This window comes from Drosophila obscura, unplaced genomic scaffold, assembly GCF_018151105.1.
Source record: "Drosophila obscura isolate BZ-5 IFL unplaced genomic scaffold, ASM1815110v1 contig_188, whole genome shotgun sequence".
NCBI lineage: Eukaryota > Metazoa > Arthropoda > Insecta > Diptera > Drosophilidae > Drosophila > Drosophila obscura.
The window spans coordinates 383,819-401,505 of NW_024542776.1; the positions used below are offsets into that span (position 1 = coordinate 383,819).

The 17,687-nt window shown below is 37.7% G+C and overlaps 2 protein-coding genes across 4 annotated transcripts in view; both read left to right on the forward strand.

Annotated features, from left to right (window-relative positions):
• LOC111072158 overlaps window positions 1-17,687 on the forward strand; it is a 71,962-nt gene that overhangs the window by 1,973 nt on the left and 52,302 nt on the right. The gene's annotated exons all lie outside the window — the stretch shown is intronic.
• The window catches only part of LOC111072159 (6-phosphofructo-2-kinase/fructose-2,6-bisphosphatase 1), a 39,823-nt gene that overhangs the window by 636 nt on the left and 21,500 nt on the right, over window positions 1-17,687 (forward strand). For 2 of the 3 annotated variants that reach the window (XM_022363838.2, XM_022363839.2), the window contains exon 1: window positions 6,760-7,131. The exons of the other annotated variant lie outside the window; for it this stretch is intronic. In XM_022363838.2, the coding sequence (XP_022219530.1) occupies window positions 7,041-7,131 (91 nt within the window). In that variant the 5' untranslated portion in view covers window positions 6,760-7,040. Of the gene's footprint in view, window positions 1-6,759; window positions 7,132-17,687 lie in introns of those variants that run through there. 3 annotated transcript variants of the gene reach the window in all.

Consider the following 17,687-nt stretch of genomic DNA (forward strand, 5'->3'; position numbering starts at 1 on the left):
AGATAGTAAACGACGTTTGACAAACGACTGGCAAAAATGCCGTCCTCAAAAGAGAGCAGATCTGGCGATGAGACCACCTTATATAGTTGCGTCATGATCGAGACTATTTGGCCATTGCTTAAGTCCGTTTTAGCAGTGTTGTGTGCTGCTGTAGAGGAGCTTTTCTTCTGACAGAAGAGTATTTTAAATCAATGCAGAAATATTTCAAAATGTACATACATATGTATATGTACATATGTATGTATATATACAGCTGTGTTCAATGAAATAGTAGTGCCGGACCTCATCACTTTCAAAACTCTTTTTGAGACATTTTCAGTTATCCAACTTGAACAAATGATACCATTTAAAATAGACTGGACTGTTAGCATTAGAAAACCGAAGAAATATCCATACATTTAAATTCCATCTTCTTGTTTTACATGCCATAAGCCGAATACCCATAAAATATGCTGTTCAATGAAATAGTAGTACTTTCTTAGAAAATTGAAAAAAACAACGAAACTCAAATAAAAACATATATTTCATGTTCTTCATGTTTCTTGAGCTTTAATATTTAGTTTTTTATCAATTTGGTTTTCATTGCGAACTTGCATCGGCCGGATATGGGTCATTAATCTCTTGCCAACGCTTCAATAGGATTTGAGCCAATATTCCATGAACCACTTGCTAAAACTTGGCTCTGGTTCACGGATTTGCAGTTGCAACAATGTATTTGGTATTCCAGCATAAGATTCCGATGAGATTTATATCCAGTTGGACAGTTGGCCATGGCAAAACGTCGATCTTTTCCGATAAAAATCAATTCCTAGCGAGCTTTTCTGGGTATTTTAAGTCTTTATCCTGTTAAAAGATCCTTTTAACATAAATTTTTCAACTGTAATATGGTTTCGCTCAAAACCATACTATACTCGAACGCCAGGCTAGAAAGTACTAGCTTATATGAGCTGGGCCCCATAAGGCTCAGCCTAGCGTGCCCAATGCTATTTTTTTCATGATTTTAGGTGGTAGTCAGATTTCTGTGAATGCCAAACATAATCTTTTGAGTTTATATAACCATATAATACAACTTTACTATCATCAGTCAAAAGCATTTTTGTCACTGTGAACACAGGCCAGACCACATGCGATCTTCCAAACTGAAGTCGTGCACCCATGTACGCTCAGATCCAAACGCGGAGCTTTCTGGGACTTCTTGCATTCAAATAATGTATAACAGACCGTCTAAGAACTGTTACATCACTGACAGAGCGATTTAAAATTTGTTTCATAATTTTTGAGAATATTAAAGGCCTGATCTTGCCTTCGACCATCGCCGACCATCCTCTAAAAAATTAGTTTTTCGCATACAAATTCGATTTCCAGTCTACTTCTTTTAGTTAATTGGGGTAAATACAATAGTGGGAGTGCATACAACTTAATTTTCAATCCTATTATACCTCCTGCCTTAAGTTTTTAGCCTAACTCTTGGGTATCCTCTTCTGGACCGAGCAATGATTTCTTCAACGCTTCAAAATCAAAAGTACCGCTGTGTCCAAAACTTTCTTTCATCAATTTGATGAATAATTTATTCGATATCTAAATTGAGCTTGCGGATGGTGGCTTATTTAAATTAATTTGCTTTGTTTTTTCATTTTTAAAAATTAATTAAACCCAGCACTACTATTTCATTGAACAGAAGATATAATGAGTAGTGGTCTAAAGTCATGAAAAACAAGAAGATGGAATGCAAACGTAACGGGGTTTCTTCGATTTTCCAATGCTTACTTTCCAGGCTTTCCGTAAAGGTATCACTTGTTCAATTTGAAAGACTAGAACTATCTCAAAAAGAGTTTTGAAAGTAGTGAGTTGCGGCACTACTTCTTGATTGAACACAACTGTATATTTACAGCTGAGGTCAAAATAATAGTAGTTCCAATATGACTTTTCATGTATCCTCAATAAAAGAACTTACGAGCACTTCCCAAAAATAATTTTAGTTTTTTTAGAGACTACTTTAACTGCAGATTTTAATAACAGATAATAACTTAAAATAAACCACCAACATTTTTTAGAAAAAATTAAAATGTTGGAGTACATAAACGAGAAGGAACGTGTGAGTCGCTTCTGGGGACGCGACTCTACTTATACCCGTACCCCGTACTCAGTCAGTATATACATTTTTGAGCTTATGATTTTTGAGAATTAAAAAAAAAAAATGTAACACTTTACATTTTTTTTTCTACATCTGTTATCTACATCTACAATGTATATTCTACATCTAAAATGTAGATTATACATACAGTGGTGCTCATAGACTTAAGCCACAAGACTTCAACCAAGAATTTAAACCAGTGATGGGCACGAAAACTAACGGAAAGAGCCAGACAGAAAAAACAAAAAAAAACAACCCCCGTCGCGACGCGTCGCAGTTAGGAGTCAGAATGGGCGAGCAAAGTGAATACACTTGTTGTTGTTCTGATTTTCATGTGCGTAGCCCAAGACACAGATCGCGCCTTCGAAGCATTTTGAATTTTGGCGTCTCTTTGACGCCAAATTTCTGTGGCATTGTTTTTGTAAAATTCACGGATCGCTGTACGCGAGCGACGACCGTCTGAGCCGACTTGCTGGCGCCTCCCGAAAAACATTTTGGAAAGAGCCGCGGGAGTTGAAAGAGCCACGGCGTGTCCATCTCTGATTTAAACGAAAATTAAGAAAAGTTTTTATGTCACAGCTCCAATTTTTTGTGTCACATTATTCAGTGTCATTAGTCATTATATCAGTGTTCTAATAGAAGAACACCCAAGTTATAAAAATATATATTCAACGAAAAACTTAAAAAATCTGAGACCTTCTCCAAAATGTCGTGGTCACATACTTAAGCCACCTGAAAAAAAATGTTTGAAAAAGTTAAAATTTGCCCAATATTCCTTATACTTTTAATAAATTTACTTTAATATTGAGTGGGATGACCTTTCTGCTTAAGAACAGCGGAGCAACGCTTTGGCATTGAATCCACAAGGCGTGCGCACTGTTGAGGGGTGATTTTCTTCCACTCCTCTTGCAAAATTCGCCACAAATCGTTTTTATTTGCTGGTTTTTTTTGGCCAACGACTTGTTTAAGAATTCCCCACAAGTTCTCTATAGGGTTCAAGTCGGGGCTCTGCGGTGGCCAATGCAAAACATTGATTGCCTGTTGGCTATGCCACGACTTGACTATCTTGCTGGTGTGTTTCGGGTCGTTGTCCTGTTGAAATATCCAGGCAAGTGGCAAATTATCGGCATATTCTCCAGATAAATTGTTAATAAGAATGTCCCTGTACATTTCGCCGTTCATAATGCCTTCTATCTTCACTAGGGGACCTACGCCCGATGCGGTGAAATTTGGGGTCCAATTGTTTGTTTGGAGGACGTCGTACATATGGTTTACCATCACTCCCAAAGACATTAAACTTGGATTCGTCGCTCCAAACAATCATGTTCCAAAAATTGGGACCTTTTTGAATATGCTCTGGCGAATTGAAGGCGCTTTTTAACATTTTTAATGGACAGCAATGGTTTTTTTTGGGCAGTGCGTCCATATAACCCGAATTCATTTAGCCGTCTTCTTATGGTCTGAGATGACACATTCACGCCATAATCTGCCACCATTTGACCTTGATTTGCGTCGAAGTCAAGAACGGATCGGCTTTACTGATTTTGGCAATCCGTCTATCGTCGTTTAAAGTGGTTTTTCTGGGCTTTTCACGTGGAATATTTTCCCAGGTTCCATGTTTCTTATAAAATGCAATGGCATTTCTGACTTTGCCACGCGAAAAATGTAAAGTCTTACAAATTTTTAGAATACTTGTGTTTTTTTCCGTAATATTCCCATATTAGCTTTCTTTCGGCCGGATTTGTATTTTTATTTTTATCCATAGCGGTCAAATTATTTGGGAAACGTATTGAGTATTCAATATTTCCCGGAAAAAAACACAAGTTTGACGATTTTAGCTCAAGGTGGCCTAAGTATATGAGCAGAGCGCAATACTCCTTTTTGACATTTAGTCAATTTTTTGGGAACCTCCGAATTCCTACTTGTCATTTTTTACTGTGATCAGCTGCTTAAATAACAGTGTTGCAAAATGTGAAAATGTCGCCGAATTAAATATGTTCAAAAAAGTTATTAAGAAAACAGTTTATGGTAGTGGCAGTGGCTTAAGTCTATGAGCACCACTGTATACCATTTAGATTCTACATCTCCTCCGCTAGGGGTTTCTCGCGCACTGAACGCGGCAGAGTGTGCGAGCGAGAAAGAGAATGAGTAGCGGGTCTGTCTCTGGCTGGCGGAGGCGGGGGAACCAACAGAAAATTAATTTCTTCATTCTGGCTATATTTATGATCCGATCTGATTCTGATCTCAGATTCGGCAATCTGGTAGATATGGTCATTCTCTACGAGATTGTGCCTGCCACAGATTTTCGTCCTTTGTTGGGGTGGAAGGGGGCGGGGCGAAATTTTGAAATACACTTGTAGCAGTGTGATATCACATGAGTCTGGAAACCAAATTTGGTTACCCTAACTCTTATAGTCTCTGAGATCCAGGCGCTCAACAAGACGGACGGACGGACGGACAGACAGACATGGCTATATCGACTCGGCTATTAAAGGTTTCCAGGAAATATTTAAATTGACCATTGGGAAAGTGGAGGTATATTTTTCTGTCGGACGAGTCCAAAATAGCTTTTTTTTTAGCCTGATATCTCGTTGTTACCTAAGACGAACCCGGTTGCCTAAATTTTCGCCAAAATATTTTTGGAAAACTAAAAATTGCGGCATCCTAAACAATGGTTTGGGGGAGTTTTTCCTGCTACGGAATTTGACCATTAAATGGGTTAAGAACATATTGAATCATTTATACGTTTATATATCGACCGATATGATGCTACCTTATGCATCTGAGGATATGCAACTTATTTGGACGTCTCAGGAGGACAACGATCCAAAGGACAGCCGCAAAGCTGCCAAAGAGTGGTAAATTCATTGGAATGGTCGGATCTATCACCCGATCTCAATCTAATAGAGTTGGTGTATGTATGGTGTAGTGTGAAAGGAGAAGTCTCATAAATAACACGATCAACTTTTGGATGTGCTACAAAGGTCCTGGATGAAGATTTCTGTAGAAAGGTGCCAAAATATAGTTAGCGTCGTTCATGCGGTAAAGCTAACATAGGCTACTCAACTAAATCTTAAAACTAGCTTCGAATATAGAGTTATTATACTGGATATAAAGAACACTCTTCGAAAATTTTTTTTGACCGTAGTCACTTATGAAAACTATTATTTTGAGCGACCCGTTTTTGATGTACTTCAACATTTTAATTTTATTCTAAAAATGTTGATGGTTTATTTTAAGTTGTTCCATTAGTACAATCTGCAATTAAAGTAGTTTCTAAAAACACTAAAATTCTTTTGGGGAAGTGCTCGTAAGTCCTTTTATTGAGAATATATGAAAAGTCATATTGGCATTACTATTATTTTGACCGCAGCATACATTTGCGCTTTTAAAATGACAGTCCCTACACATTGTCAAGTGCATATTGCTATTTATGTTGTTATTGTTCTAACAGGTATGGTTTTTCATGATATTGGCTTTTTGGTGTCAGCTAGAGTAGAGGCGCAGAGCTTGACCGAGCGATAGCGCATTGCTGTGGACTTGGTCATTTATTTATAAATCCAAAAAAGGTATGTGTGTGTGTGTTTTCGAACATTTCAAAGAAATCTGCGAAAATACTAATTAAACAGAGATCACGTGATTGTGCTCTGATCGATTCGAAAAGAGAAGCCAGGGACCAGTCGAAGCAAAATATCGGCACGGCACCTACTGCTGACCAGGGCTCCGCCTAGGCTGTATAGTTTGATTTGGTTACCAAGTCTCTCTCGCTTAATTTATTTACATATGTTGATTTGTACATTTTTCTGTAGATGTGATGTTTCTCCAACGTATGTTACTTATTTAATTATTTTAATTTTCTATGTAGATTATTTTATATTATATTATTATCTTCCCTCAGAAGAGATTCAATAGCTGGATTTTCAACGCCTTGCTGAATTTCTTCTCACTTTACAATTCTGCTCACCTAGTCCCTTTTCTCTCGCTTGTCAAAAATAGTTTTGTTGGCAAGCTCAGCACCTACCTATTGATGTGCTAATTTAATTAGGAACCCGTTCTATCCGCTGTGTGCTCTTAAACAAAATATTTTCCGCCTTCTTCTCTACCATTAGGGTACCTAACTGTGTGGGAGCACATTTGGACTTGCACCTTCATGTACATATGCATGTGTGTGTATTAATTACCGTTGGTGGTGAGAGCTATAAGTTGATAAACGTATAAATATTTGAAATACAAAAAAATATATTTTATATGTACTTATACGTATGTATATATATTTGTATTTACTGTTTGTACAAATTTGCATTATTCTTCCCAATCCACCATGCCGTTGGTATTTATAGGTCTAGTGATACGCTAATTAAAAAAAAAAAAACAAATAATTTCCATCAGCATAGTATTAGAAAATTAAAAAGTGTATAAAATGCCAGTTACATCAATAAAGGAACGAATTTAGAATACAAATATCTTACTCAGATAGCTTGCGGTTTGTTTTTCTGTGGCAATATATTTGAGCTGGTAGCACTGTTCATAATCTGTGCCTAGTGAAACGATTGCGATTACCAACAGCGGACTGCGACGTCGTCGATCGTGCGCGTGCCGTTTGCTGCTCTACCGTGCCTTTTGCTCATTCCTATTTTGACAAGCGACAAGCAACGTGTGCGCGGAACGGAACGCATTGCGCTGCGGTGATTTCGATCTAGCTTTCGATCGATTTTTTTTCGTGTGTTCTGTGTCATACTGTTATTCTTAACCTTTAGTGTGGTCCCGCGTTGTTTTTTGTTTGTTGTCTTTGCTCTTGACGTTTTTTTTAATTGACAACAATCCAATAAAATAAAAATAAAAAATTAAGCCCAACAACGGTAATCATTAAGAGCAGTATTAAAAGCACTTGCAGCTTTGTACAGCCATGGCTCAATTCTGCGAGAGCTCCTCACCTTGCTTAGGCAGCATGTCCAGCTCAGCGCCGAACCAGATGACGGGTCAATCGCTGTTGTTGTGTATGTATGGAGCCCTGACAGCACCACGACTATGAACTCCCATTTCCTACCGCTGTTTTAGCCTTTTTTGCACTGTAGCTCAGCTGTTATTTTTGCTTTTGACTCGACGTTTGCTGCGACTTTCTGGCATGCATGCACGCATTCATACATGCATATTCACATACATAAGTATACTTTGTGCAATTGCGTATTTAGCATCTATTTGGTTAAATGAAATTTACGTATGTATATGTCAATTTTTCATGTTTTGACGATGGTGTTGTTCAGGCTCTTCCCGCTCTTCCCTGATTAAGCATCGACAAAAAAAGATTGCGGCTGTGTGCGTAAGTTTATTTTTCGGGTATAGAAATACGGTACATATGTATATTGCGTTAGACTTTGGAGTCTTTGAGTGCATATTGCATTCCCCATTCCCTTTTCTGAAATTGTAAATTTTAAATATTTTGGGCTCCCATTTCTTGGAGCTGTAAGTATAGCCAAAAACCATCAAAATCAAATAAGTAACAAGTGTGATTAATAATATCGACCCGATTTGGGAATTTCCACAGAAAGGTGCACCATGTCCAAAAAATGAAAAGTTAGCCAACAGTTCTTATTTACTTGTATTATTGAAGAGATACCTTTCAAATTAAATAATGTAAATATTTGAAAGCGCTCCCTTAATGAGATAGCGAGATAACGGGTTTCAAAGTTCAACTTCATTTCGCTCTCTTTATGTTTCACCCATCTCATGACAATACAAGAAAAATTAGTAGAAATGCGTAGCCTGCTTTGTCCATACAATACAATTCTAATACAATCACCCTTCTTCCATTAACGATTAACCAACTAATCAATGTGTCCGTTTTGTGAATAGCGATACCAATAGAAAGAGAGAGAGAGTGCATGCCACTCAGTGTCGACTGGTTCTTGTTTTCTCTGCGTTGTCGATCACAAATGCATGAAAGTTTTCATTTGCAAAACTCGTCGTCAGGTGTCAATTTCTGGACTCTTCAATAAATTTCGTAACTTCACGCCAGATTCTTCGGCTAATAATAAAAAAAAAACCCGAATGGTTTTTGTATTTAATATTCTTGGGGAATTAGCATTCCACATTTCAAATATTATTCCAAAAAATGTTATTGTGTAACCCAATTCGCAGAGTTTCTGTAACCCGAGTTCGAGTTTTTCAGGCCTGAAGTCGAACGGGACATTCGTACGCATTTCCAGTGGTAGAAAGGCCAAAATAAGACAGATTTTCAAAACAGTTTTACCTTTATGATACACCTCTTGACTAGCCCTATAAGTGGTTCTAAGGTTTCGTTTTCTATTCGTTTTCGAGATTATGTCAATCAATTCAAACTCCGATTTCAGCGAAAGTTTGGCCAATATATTAAGTCAAATTTTGTGTTCATGTTTTGCATTAATGTCTCTTTAAAATGGTTATGATTTTACTCAAATATGATTCATTGTTTTTTTAAATTTAATTAAAACCATCTTCGAACGGGACGAAAATCTGTGGCATCCACAATTTCGAAGATACGAGAAAACGGAAAGCACAGTATCGTAGAAAAATACCATATATACCGGATTGCCGAATCTGGATCTGATCGGATTATTATTGTAGACAGAATGAAAAATTCCAGCGCTGTGCAGCGTTACTCATACTCGCTCACACACACTTTTCCTCGTGCAGCGCTACTCATTCTCGGTCATACACAGTTTTCCTCGTGCAATGTGCGCCCTCTGGCGGAAGTGAAAGAAGAGAGATGTAATTGAAAGATGTAGCAAACAAATAAGTTAAAATATTTAAAAATTCCACATATTAGCTCACATACTGACTGACTACGGGTATAAAAGTAGAGTCGCGGCAACAGAAGCGACTCAACGTTCCCCCTCGTTTTTTTTTATTGAATATAGAGAAACTTAATTACATGCAAATAGCAAAAGAGTTTGAATTCAACATAATTCTACATATTTTTTATTTTTCGTTGTACGAATGTCACGTCACTCCTTATTGGAAATGCGCATATGTTGTTACTAGCAGTTCAAATATAGTTCTCTGACAACTGGTAGCTTAACATATTTTTTGATCACGCCACTCAAATGTAACTCAATTATTTTTCAAACTAAACATAAATCCGTGTATTCGGCATTTCTATTTGTTTGTTTCACTTAACTTTCCATTGTCAATCGGAAAACTGTCGACATACTGGGGAAAAGGTAGAACGATGGTCTTTATGCCGGAATTCAACGCTTTTTTTTCTCCCTATATTTATACAGACTTCTGCTTTTTAAAACTCGACGACGATCGGAGTTGAGTTTGATCACCCGCTATGTGTATTTTTGCCAACTGAGCTTTTTATATGGACGTTGATTTGCAATGACTGCACCATAAAGTGGCCCATGCTACACCAAGCCGAACCTGTTATGCGAGGATTTTAGAAAGAATCGCAGCCCTCCTCCCGTCTAACCGACCGAGGGGCTCTGCTAGATGAAGCATGTAACCGAACCGATCGCGGAAAATGCACGAAAGATAGGTGTTAGACTAATATAGACTTAACATGCAAAGATACCTAAGAAATAATACTCATTACTGGAAAGGTATGTTAGTATTAATGATTTTAGAAGAGGAAGGTAGTAAGTGGTGGATAGTATATGGTAGAGGGAACTAAAATCCGATCATAAGACCCTAAACAACGATTCATGCAAGGAATAATTCGATCTACAAAGTGGAAGGAACAAAGAAAAAAAGTTTCTCGTGGATCTAATAGGAATCGTGAAGTTTATGTTGCTCAACAAGTCAGTGCTATCTACATCACCCTTGATCACCCTTTTTATACCCGTACTCGAAGAGTTAAGGGGTATTTTAGATTTGTGGTAAAAATGGATGTGTGAAACGAAGAGGGCGAAACGACTCCGTAAAAAATATACAGTGATGGAAAAAATAATATAAACGGCTGGCGCATCCACATTTGAAATCGTTTGGTTTAAGGAAAATGGTGCTTTATTTTGGATTATCTATTGGACTTTCGTGAAAAATATTAGCTGGGTATACGGATACGGATATGCTGTAGAAAGTTTTTGTCTTGGGGAGAAAGCAGTCGGATGTGGTTCCTATCTTTTTTTGAATCGGTTGTAATCGATTAATACCGGTAAAATTTAATAAACTTAAGGAAAAAAGAAGATATAAAATAATAATAATAATAATAATAAAATAAAATAATTATTCCTGCGGATCTCGTTTTTTGTTTTTGGTGTTTTTGTTCGGCTCACTCCCTACGAAAAACGATAAGGAACGTGTGAGTTGCTTCTGGGGACGCGACTCTACTTATACCCGTACTCAGTCAGTATATACATTTTTAAACTAATGATTTTTTAGAATTAAACGAGAAGGAACGTGTGAGTCGTTTCTGGGGACACGACTCTACATATACCCGTACTCAGTCAGTATATACATTTTTGAGCTTATGATTTTTTAGAATTAAAAAAAAAAATGTTTACATATTAAATTTTTTTGCTACATCTGCTATCTACATCTACATATACAATGTCTATTCTACATCTAACATGTAGATTGTACATGTTCCATTCATATTCTACATCTCCTCCGCTAGGGGTTGCTCGCGCACTGAACGCGGCAGAGTGTGCGAGCGAGAAGGAAAATGAGTTGCGTTGTCGTTGGAAGGAGGAGGCAGGGGAAGCAACTGAAAATTAATTTCTTCATTCTGGCTATAATTATGATCCGATCTGATTCAGATTCGGCAGTCTGGTAGATATGGTCATTCTCTACGATACTGCGTTTAGTTTTATCGTATCTTTAAAATTGTGCCTGCCACAGATTTTCGTCCTTTGTTGGGGCGGAAGGGGGCGGGGCAAATATTTTGAAATACACTTGTTGCAGTGTGATATCACATGAGTCTGAAAACCAAATTTGGTTAGTTTTATCGTATCTTTAAAAATGTGCCTGCCACAGATTTTCGTCCTTTGTGTGGTCTGGAAACCAAATTTGGTTGCCCTAGCTCTTATAGTCTCTGAGATCTAGGCGCTCAACAAGACGGACAGACAGACAGACAGACAGACAGACAGACAGACAGACAGACAGACAGACAGACAGACGGACAGACAGACATGGCTATATCGACTCGGCTATTGATGCTGATCAAGAATATATATACTTTATGGGGTCGCAAACGTTTCCTTCTCTGCGTTACACACATCCACTTTTACCACAAATCTAATATACCCCTTAACTCTTTTTTGAGTACGGGTATAAAAATAAACAGCTGATGCAATAGTCAAAGCAATCATGTGTTTTGCTCTCTGCAGCACTTTTTTTGCGCTTAAAAGCCACCTGTTATTTTTTTTAGTTCGGATTGTTTTTGTCTGGACGTTGATATGCAATGATTGCACCATCAAGTGGCCCATGCGACACCAAGCCGAAGCCTGTTACGCGCGGAACCCAGGCAGAAACACAGCCCCTCGCCCAACCGACCGAGGGGCGCTGCCGCATGACGCGCGACGAGTGTTACCGAACCGATCGCGAGCATGCAGGAAAGATAGGGGTTAGACTAAAATTCGAGGAAAATTAAAGATAAACACAACTCAAAGAGCTTAATATTCAAAGATAGCTAAGAGATAGTACTAATTACGGGAAAGGTATGTTAGTATTAGTGATTTAAGAAGACGAAGGGAATTAATGGTGGATATTATATGGTAGAGGGAATTAAAGTCCGAGCATAGGACCCTAAAAGGTTCGTGCAAGGAATAATTTGATCTACACAGTCGAAGAAACAAAGGAATAAAGTTTCTAGTAGATCTGATAGGAATCGTAAAGTTTATGCGGCTCAACAAGTCAGGGCTATCTACATCACATCACGTTGTGCATAAAAATCACACTAAGCATTTTTCTACGATTAACTAAGGTGGGAAGGTTTATTAAAAGCAATCTACGAGGGTAAGATGGCAGTCTCACACCTGCATCCCAGTTAAGGCCATGCAGAGCAAAAAATAAAAAGTGTTTCTAGACTGATTCTATACGGTCCTGGTGTACTTTGTACTGGGAAGAGCCGTACCCTAAAATCGGACGAACAAGCGAGATATAGAGTCTTCGTTATATAGGGATCGTCAAACTCCTTTGACCACCTTTTTATAAACCCAAGCAAGCCCATGGCTTTATTTACCATGGTAGAAATGTGTTCCGAAAACTTTAACTTTGGGGTCTAGCTTAAGACCAAGATCATCAACCAAGGTAATTCTCTTAAGAGAACCACCGCAGACCCTATAAGGATCCAAAAAGGGGCTGGAGCGATGAAATGTCATTACTTTGCATTTCGAGGCATTTAGGTGTAACATATTTGCACAACACCAGGACTGAAAGATATTGAGATCGGATTGCAAGCAAGAGTGAAATGAATTGTCCTTATACTGGACACAGAGTTTAACATCATCCGCATACAAGAGTTTTTTAATACTGAAGGCAGATCATTAATAAAGAGTGTGAATAGTAGGGGGGCTAGATGGCTGCCCTTTGGTACTCCAGAAGTAACCTTAACAGGTGAAGAGAAGGAGTTTTTGAAGAGGACTCTTTGAGACCTAGAACAAAGGTAGCTAGAAATCCATCTCAAAAGATTAGGCGGAAACCCTAAAAGGTCAAGTTTTTGTGCTAGAAGGGAATGGTTTACAGAATCGAATGCTTTACTGATATCAGTGTAAATGACATCCGTCTGCAAGTTACCTTGGAAGCCTTTAATGATAAAAGAGGTAAATTCTAATAAATTTTTGAGTGTTGATCGTCGCCTTATAAATCCGTGATGAGACGGAGATATAGGTGATTTGCAGAGATGTTGCAAATGCGGGGTTGAAATTTTTTCAAACATTTTAGGAATAGCGGATAACTTAGATACAGTCATGTGAATAATAATAAGGACACTTGGCCATGCTTCAGAAAATGCTCTATAAAATGACATACATACTATTTAAGAGGAAACATGGGAACAAAAATCAAAAATATTCCGAATTCTTGTGAAAAATGTGATAAGATTCGTGAGGCAAGACCCATTTAAAAAATCTTACAATTACAAAAAAAATATTCTATAGATACATACCCTTCTAAAATATGAATAATACTTTAAGCTAACAATCTAAAGTCCAAGAGACCCCAAAAAGTTCCGTATCTATTGAATAGGTTTATACCAAAGATGATAATGGTCTCTGCGGACCATGAACCATAATTTTAGTTTCCATGTTTCCTCTTAAATAGTATGTATTATTGCATTATCATTAATTTCCTGGGAAAACGTCAATGTTTCGGCAAATATTCCGGTACGAAAGTCCATTTTTGTGGACTTTTTCATGTCCATAGGTATCCTGGGTACTTCTAAGCAAGTTCCTTCCCATCCCTAATATCTAAACTTTGTTTTATGGATGTGTTTATATCTAAAATTACTAAAACTAATTACAATCAATAGTTTAAGACCAAACACCTCTTAGAAAAACTCTGTTTTTACAAAATATAACATGTTTTATTTCTTTGTCCCTATTATTTCGCACAGCCAAAAGTCGATGACGTACCAAACAACATTTTTTATTATTTTTTTCACCATTATACATGGGTTTTTTACTTTTTGTTTATGGAGTGCACACATAAATCTACTAATAAAAATTAAGATCGACGCAAAACTCCAGAAAATAGTCATTATAAGTGTCCTTATTACACTAGTCATCACGACAATTAGGCTGTGGCCCAAAATGACTTTTTCTTATAGATTTCGGGGTTTACATTTTTTTAAAGAATTATGTTTTTTTTTTAGGTTTAGTTTTTTTTAAAAGAATTTTTTAAAATTTGGAATTTTTTTAATGTTTTTTTTCAGAGGTAGTGCTTTTATTTTTCACATAACTTAAATATCTTATATCTGGTTACATAGAACTTTGCAGTTCTAAAAAGTTCTAATTTTACCTGAAAAATACCGTTGCTGGTCCAATGCCAAAGGAACACGTACAGGTACCAAAAATTCAACCCCTTTTCGTTTGCTTTGTTTCCAATTGGCAGTTGGGACCGAACCTTCCAAAAAGTATTTTTGTCTATTTTTTCATTTTTGAGGTTTGTTTAACGATTTTTAGCTCCGTTTTCAGAACTGCAAAGATCCATGCAACCAGATATAAGATACTTAAGTTATGTGAAAAATAAAAGCACTACCTCTGAAAAAAAACCATGAAAAAATATCAGATTTTAAAAATTCTTAAAAAAAAATTACACCATAAAAAAAAGTACCACAAAAATTTTTAAATCCCGAAATCAATCAGAAAAAGTCATTTTGGTGCACAGCCCAAAGAAAAGAGAAAAGAGCATGAAGAGTTAATGGATAGGGTGAATAGTTTAAGCAGGGGTCCACACAGAGCGTCGGCACAGTACCTAAGTACACAGCCGGGAACTCCGTCGGGACCTGGTGAAAACACCGGCTTAACTAGTCGAAGATCTTGAAGCAGTGAGCTTTCATTTAACAAGGGGCTGAAAATGCCATTCGACCTTGGTAAACTGTATAGATACGGCTGACCAGTAGATGGTAACACTGGTGGTACTCCAGAAGTAACCTTAACAGGTGAAGAGAAGGAGTTTTTGAAGAGGACTCTTTGAGACCAAGAACAAAGGTAACTAGAAATCCATCTCAAAAGATTACGCGGATTAACCGCCCTTTCGAGAAAACCCAATTTTTTTATCGAAAAGTTTATCTGGTGGTTAACTTTATCCTAACGACAACTAACCGGTAACCCAAAGTCGAGAAACCGGCCCTAGTCCATTTTGCTGAATATATGTATGTACTATTATTGTAACTATTATTTCAGTTTTAGAGATCCACACATACACACATAGGATATCGCTTATCGAAATTGGCTAAGGCAGGGAACGCTATCATATGTGTGTACATCTCTCTATTATATAAAATAATAAGTGGTTTTGTGTGTGTGTGTGTGTGTTAGAGAATGAGGTAGAAGAGGCACAGTGTTGGCTGTGAGAGCGCGCGAACCGGGGGTTGGCGCTCGAGCAAAGCGAGTGAACAGGGGACTTACCCCCTAGTACATATATATTTATTAAGATCCAAAGAGATTTGGGCTCTGTTTGGATATTTCGCACGATTGATGGCGTTGGAACTGATAAGAACCAGTGCTTTTGTCACGCTACAATATTTGCACATCATTTGATGTGCCCTTTGGAACAGCTCCTATATCTTATCAGGCTTTCGGCCCTGTACATTCATTTTGTCGATAATGGGAGTTGTTATTCCTTCTGTTGGTAATTTTTTGGGTTGTTTTTTTCCCCTTCTAGTGTTTTTTTTTACTGATAGTGGGAACGGAAAAATTACTCAGCTTCACAGAAAAAATGTGCACGATGTCTGCCAGAGAAGATGGATACATATGTATGTACATATGTTTGTACAGTGGCGAGCAGGTTTGGACACATTTTCATCACTTCTCAGTTTAATCGCCTGTAAAATCTTAAAGATGAGCCAATCCTTTTGATTTTTATACCCGTACTCGAAGAGTTGTTTCCAGGCTCATGTGATATCACACTGTTACAAGTGTATTTCCAAATTTCGCCCCACCCCCACAAAGGACTAAAAATCTGTGGAACTCACAATTTTAAAGATACGATTAAACTAAAAACTCAGTATCGTCGAGAGCTACCATATCCAGGATTATAGCCAGGATGAAGATATTAATTTTTCTGTATCTTCCTCCATCTCCTGCAGCAGGAGACCACGCTACTCATTCTATTTCTCGCTCGCACGCACTCTGCCCTGTACAGTGCGCGACCTTTGCGGAGAAGATGTAGAATCTACATTGTGTGTGTATAATCTACATTTTATATGTATCAAAATGTAGCTAAAAAAATCAAAAATGTAAAACATTTTAAAATTCTACATAAATCACAAACTCAAAAATGTACATATATACTGACTGAGTACGGGTATAAAAGTAGAGTCGCGTCCACAGAAGCGACTCACACGTTCCTTCTAGTTTTTTGTTTGTTTTATATATTCTTTAATTATATAGAGATAAAACACACCAGTAATTACCATTAAAAAAAATCATCTTCAATAAGAGTTTTTTGTTAAATAGTGGCCGATCGGTTAAAATCGTAATGATGAAAAAAAAGAATATTAGCTTTATATTTTGGAGACCAATTTGCCAAATTTTCAAATTAAAAAAATTTTAATTTGATTGTGCCCAGCCGAAGATCCTTTTTCAGCAAGACGGGGACCCGAAGAACATGGCTAAAATCAGAGCTCGAAAAAGATGCTCAACCAATTTTTTTTATGCTGTCTGCTCGCGGAAAAGACAGAGAAAAATGAAACAGACGTGCTCTCTCTCCGAACATAATACGTATTTTTGTTGATCTCGTGTTGTCGGTCTCGAGCTGAGCGGCGAACGAAGGACAAGTGTTTTCCTACGAAAACAGTCTGAGCGAGAGACTTTCGTTCGGCGCTCAGCAACTGAGCATCATTCAATGAGAAAAACGAGTCAAGTGCAAGTACAAAGTGTCTTTTTGTTGTAGTTGCGTTAGGTTTTTGTTGTTGTTTTTACATTTCCTCGCAGCCAAAGCTTGAAAGAGGAAGGAAGAAAGATATAGGGCTCATCGTAATTGAGGCACGGACGCAACACACACACACACATGCATTCGCAAAAGACACTTTCGGCTCAAAGAAGTGTCTCAAGTGAACGAATGCAGAGGGACAAGACACTCCCGTTGGTTGAGCAAAGAGCGAAGAGCGAAAAAAAAAAACGGAAGGGTCTTTTCGATTCCGTTTTTAATCGTGTCCGTCAACAACCAGTTTTTTTTATGACTGCTTGCTAAAAGGGACCACTTCTTACGAGCTCGAGCGAAAATCGTAATAAATTGGCTCAATATTGAGAGTTTACCCTTAATAGGGATAGGGATTGGATGAGCTTTAGGACAGCGTGCAAGCTACATAAGTGGCGCATGAAACCTGTCGAGCACATATAAAATTTAGTCGAGAGTATGCCCAAACGTATTACGAGTGTGATAAAAGCTAAGCACCTTTAAACAAAACATTTACAAAAAATTAAAAAAATTGAAAAGTACAAAATTGGAGGAATTTTTTATACCCGTACTCAAAAAAGAGTTAAGGGGTATATTAGATTTGTGGTAAAAGTGGATGTGTGTAACGCAGAGAAGGAAACGTTTCCGACCCCATAAAGTATATATATTCTTGATCAGCATCAATAGCCGGTTCGATAGAGCCATGTCTGTCTGTCCGTCTGTCTGTCTGACCGTCTGTCCGTCTGTCTGTCTTGTTGAGCGCCTAGATCTCAGAGACTATAACAGCTAGGGCAACCAAATTTGGTTTCCAGACTCATGTGATATCCCACTGCTACAAGTGTATTTCAAAATTTCGCCCCGCCCCCTTCCGCCTCCACAAAGAACGAAAATCCGTGGCAGGCACATTTCTAAAGATACGATAAAACTTAAAACGCAGTATCGTAGAGAATGCCCAAATTTACCAGACTGCTGAATCTGAATCAGATCGGATCATAATTATAGCCAGAATGACGAA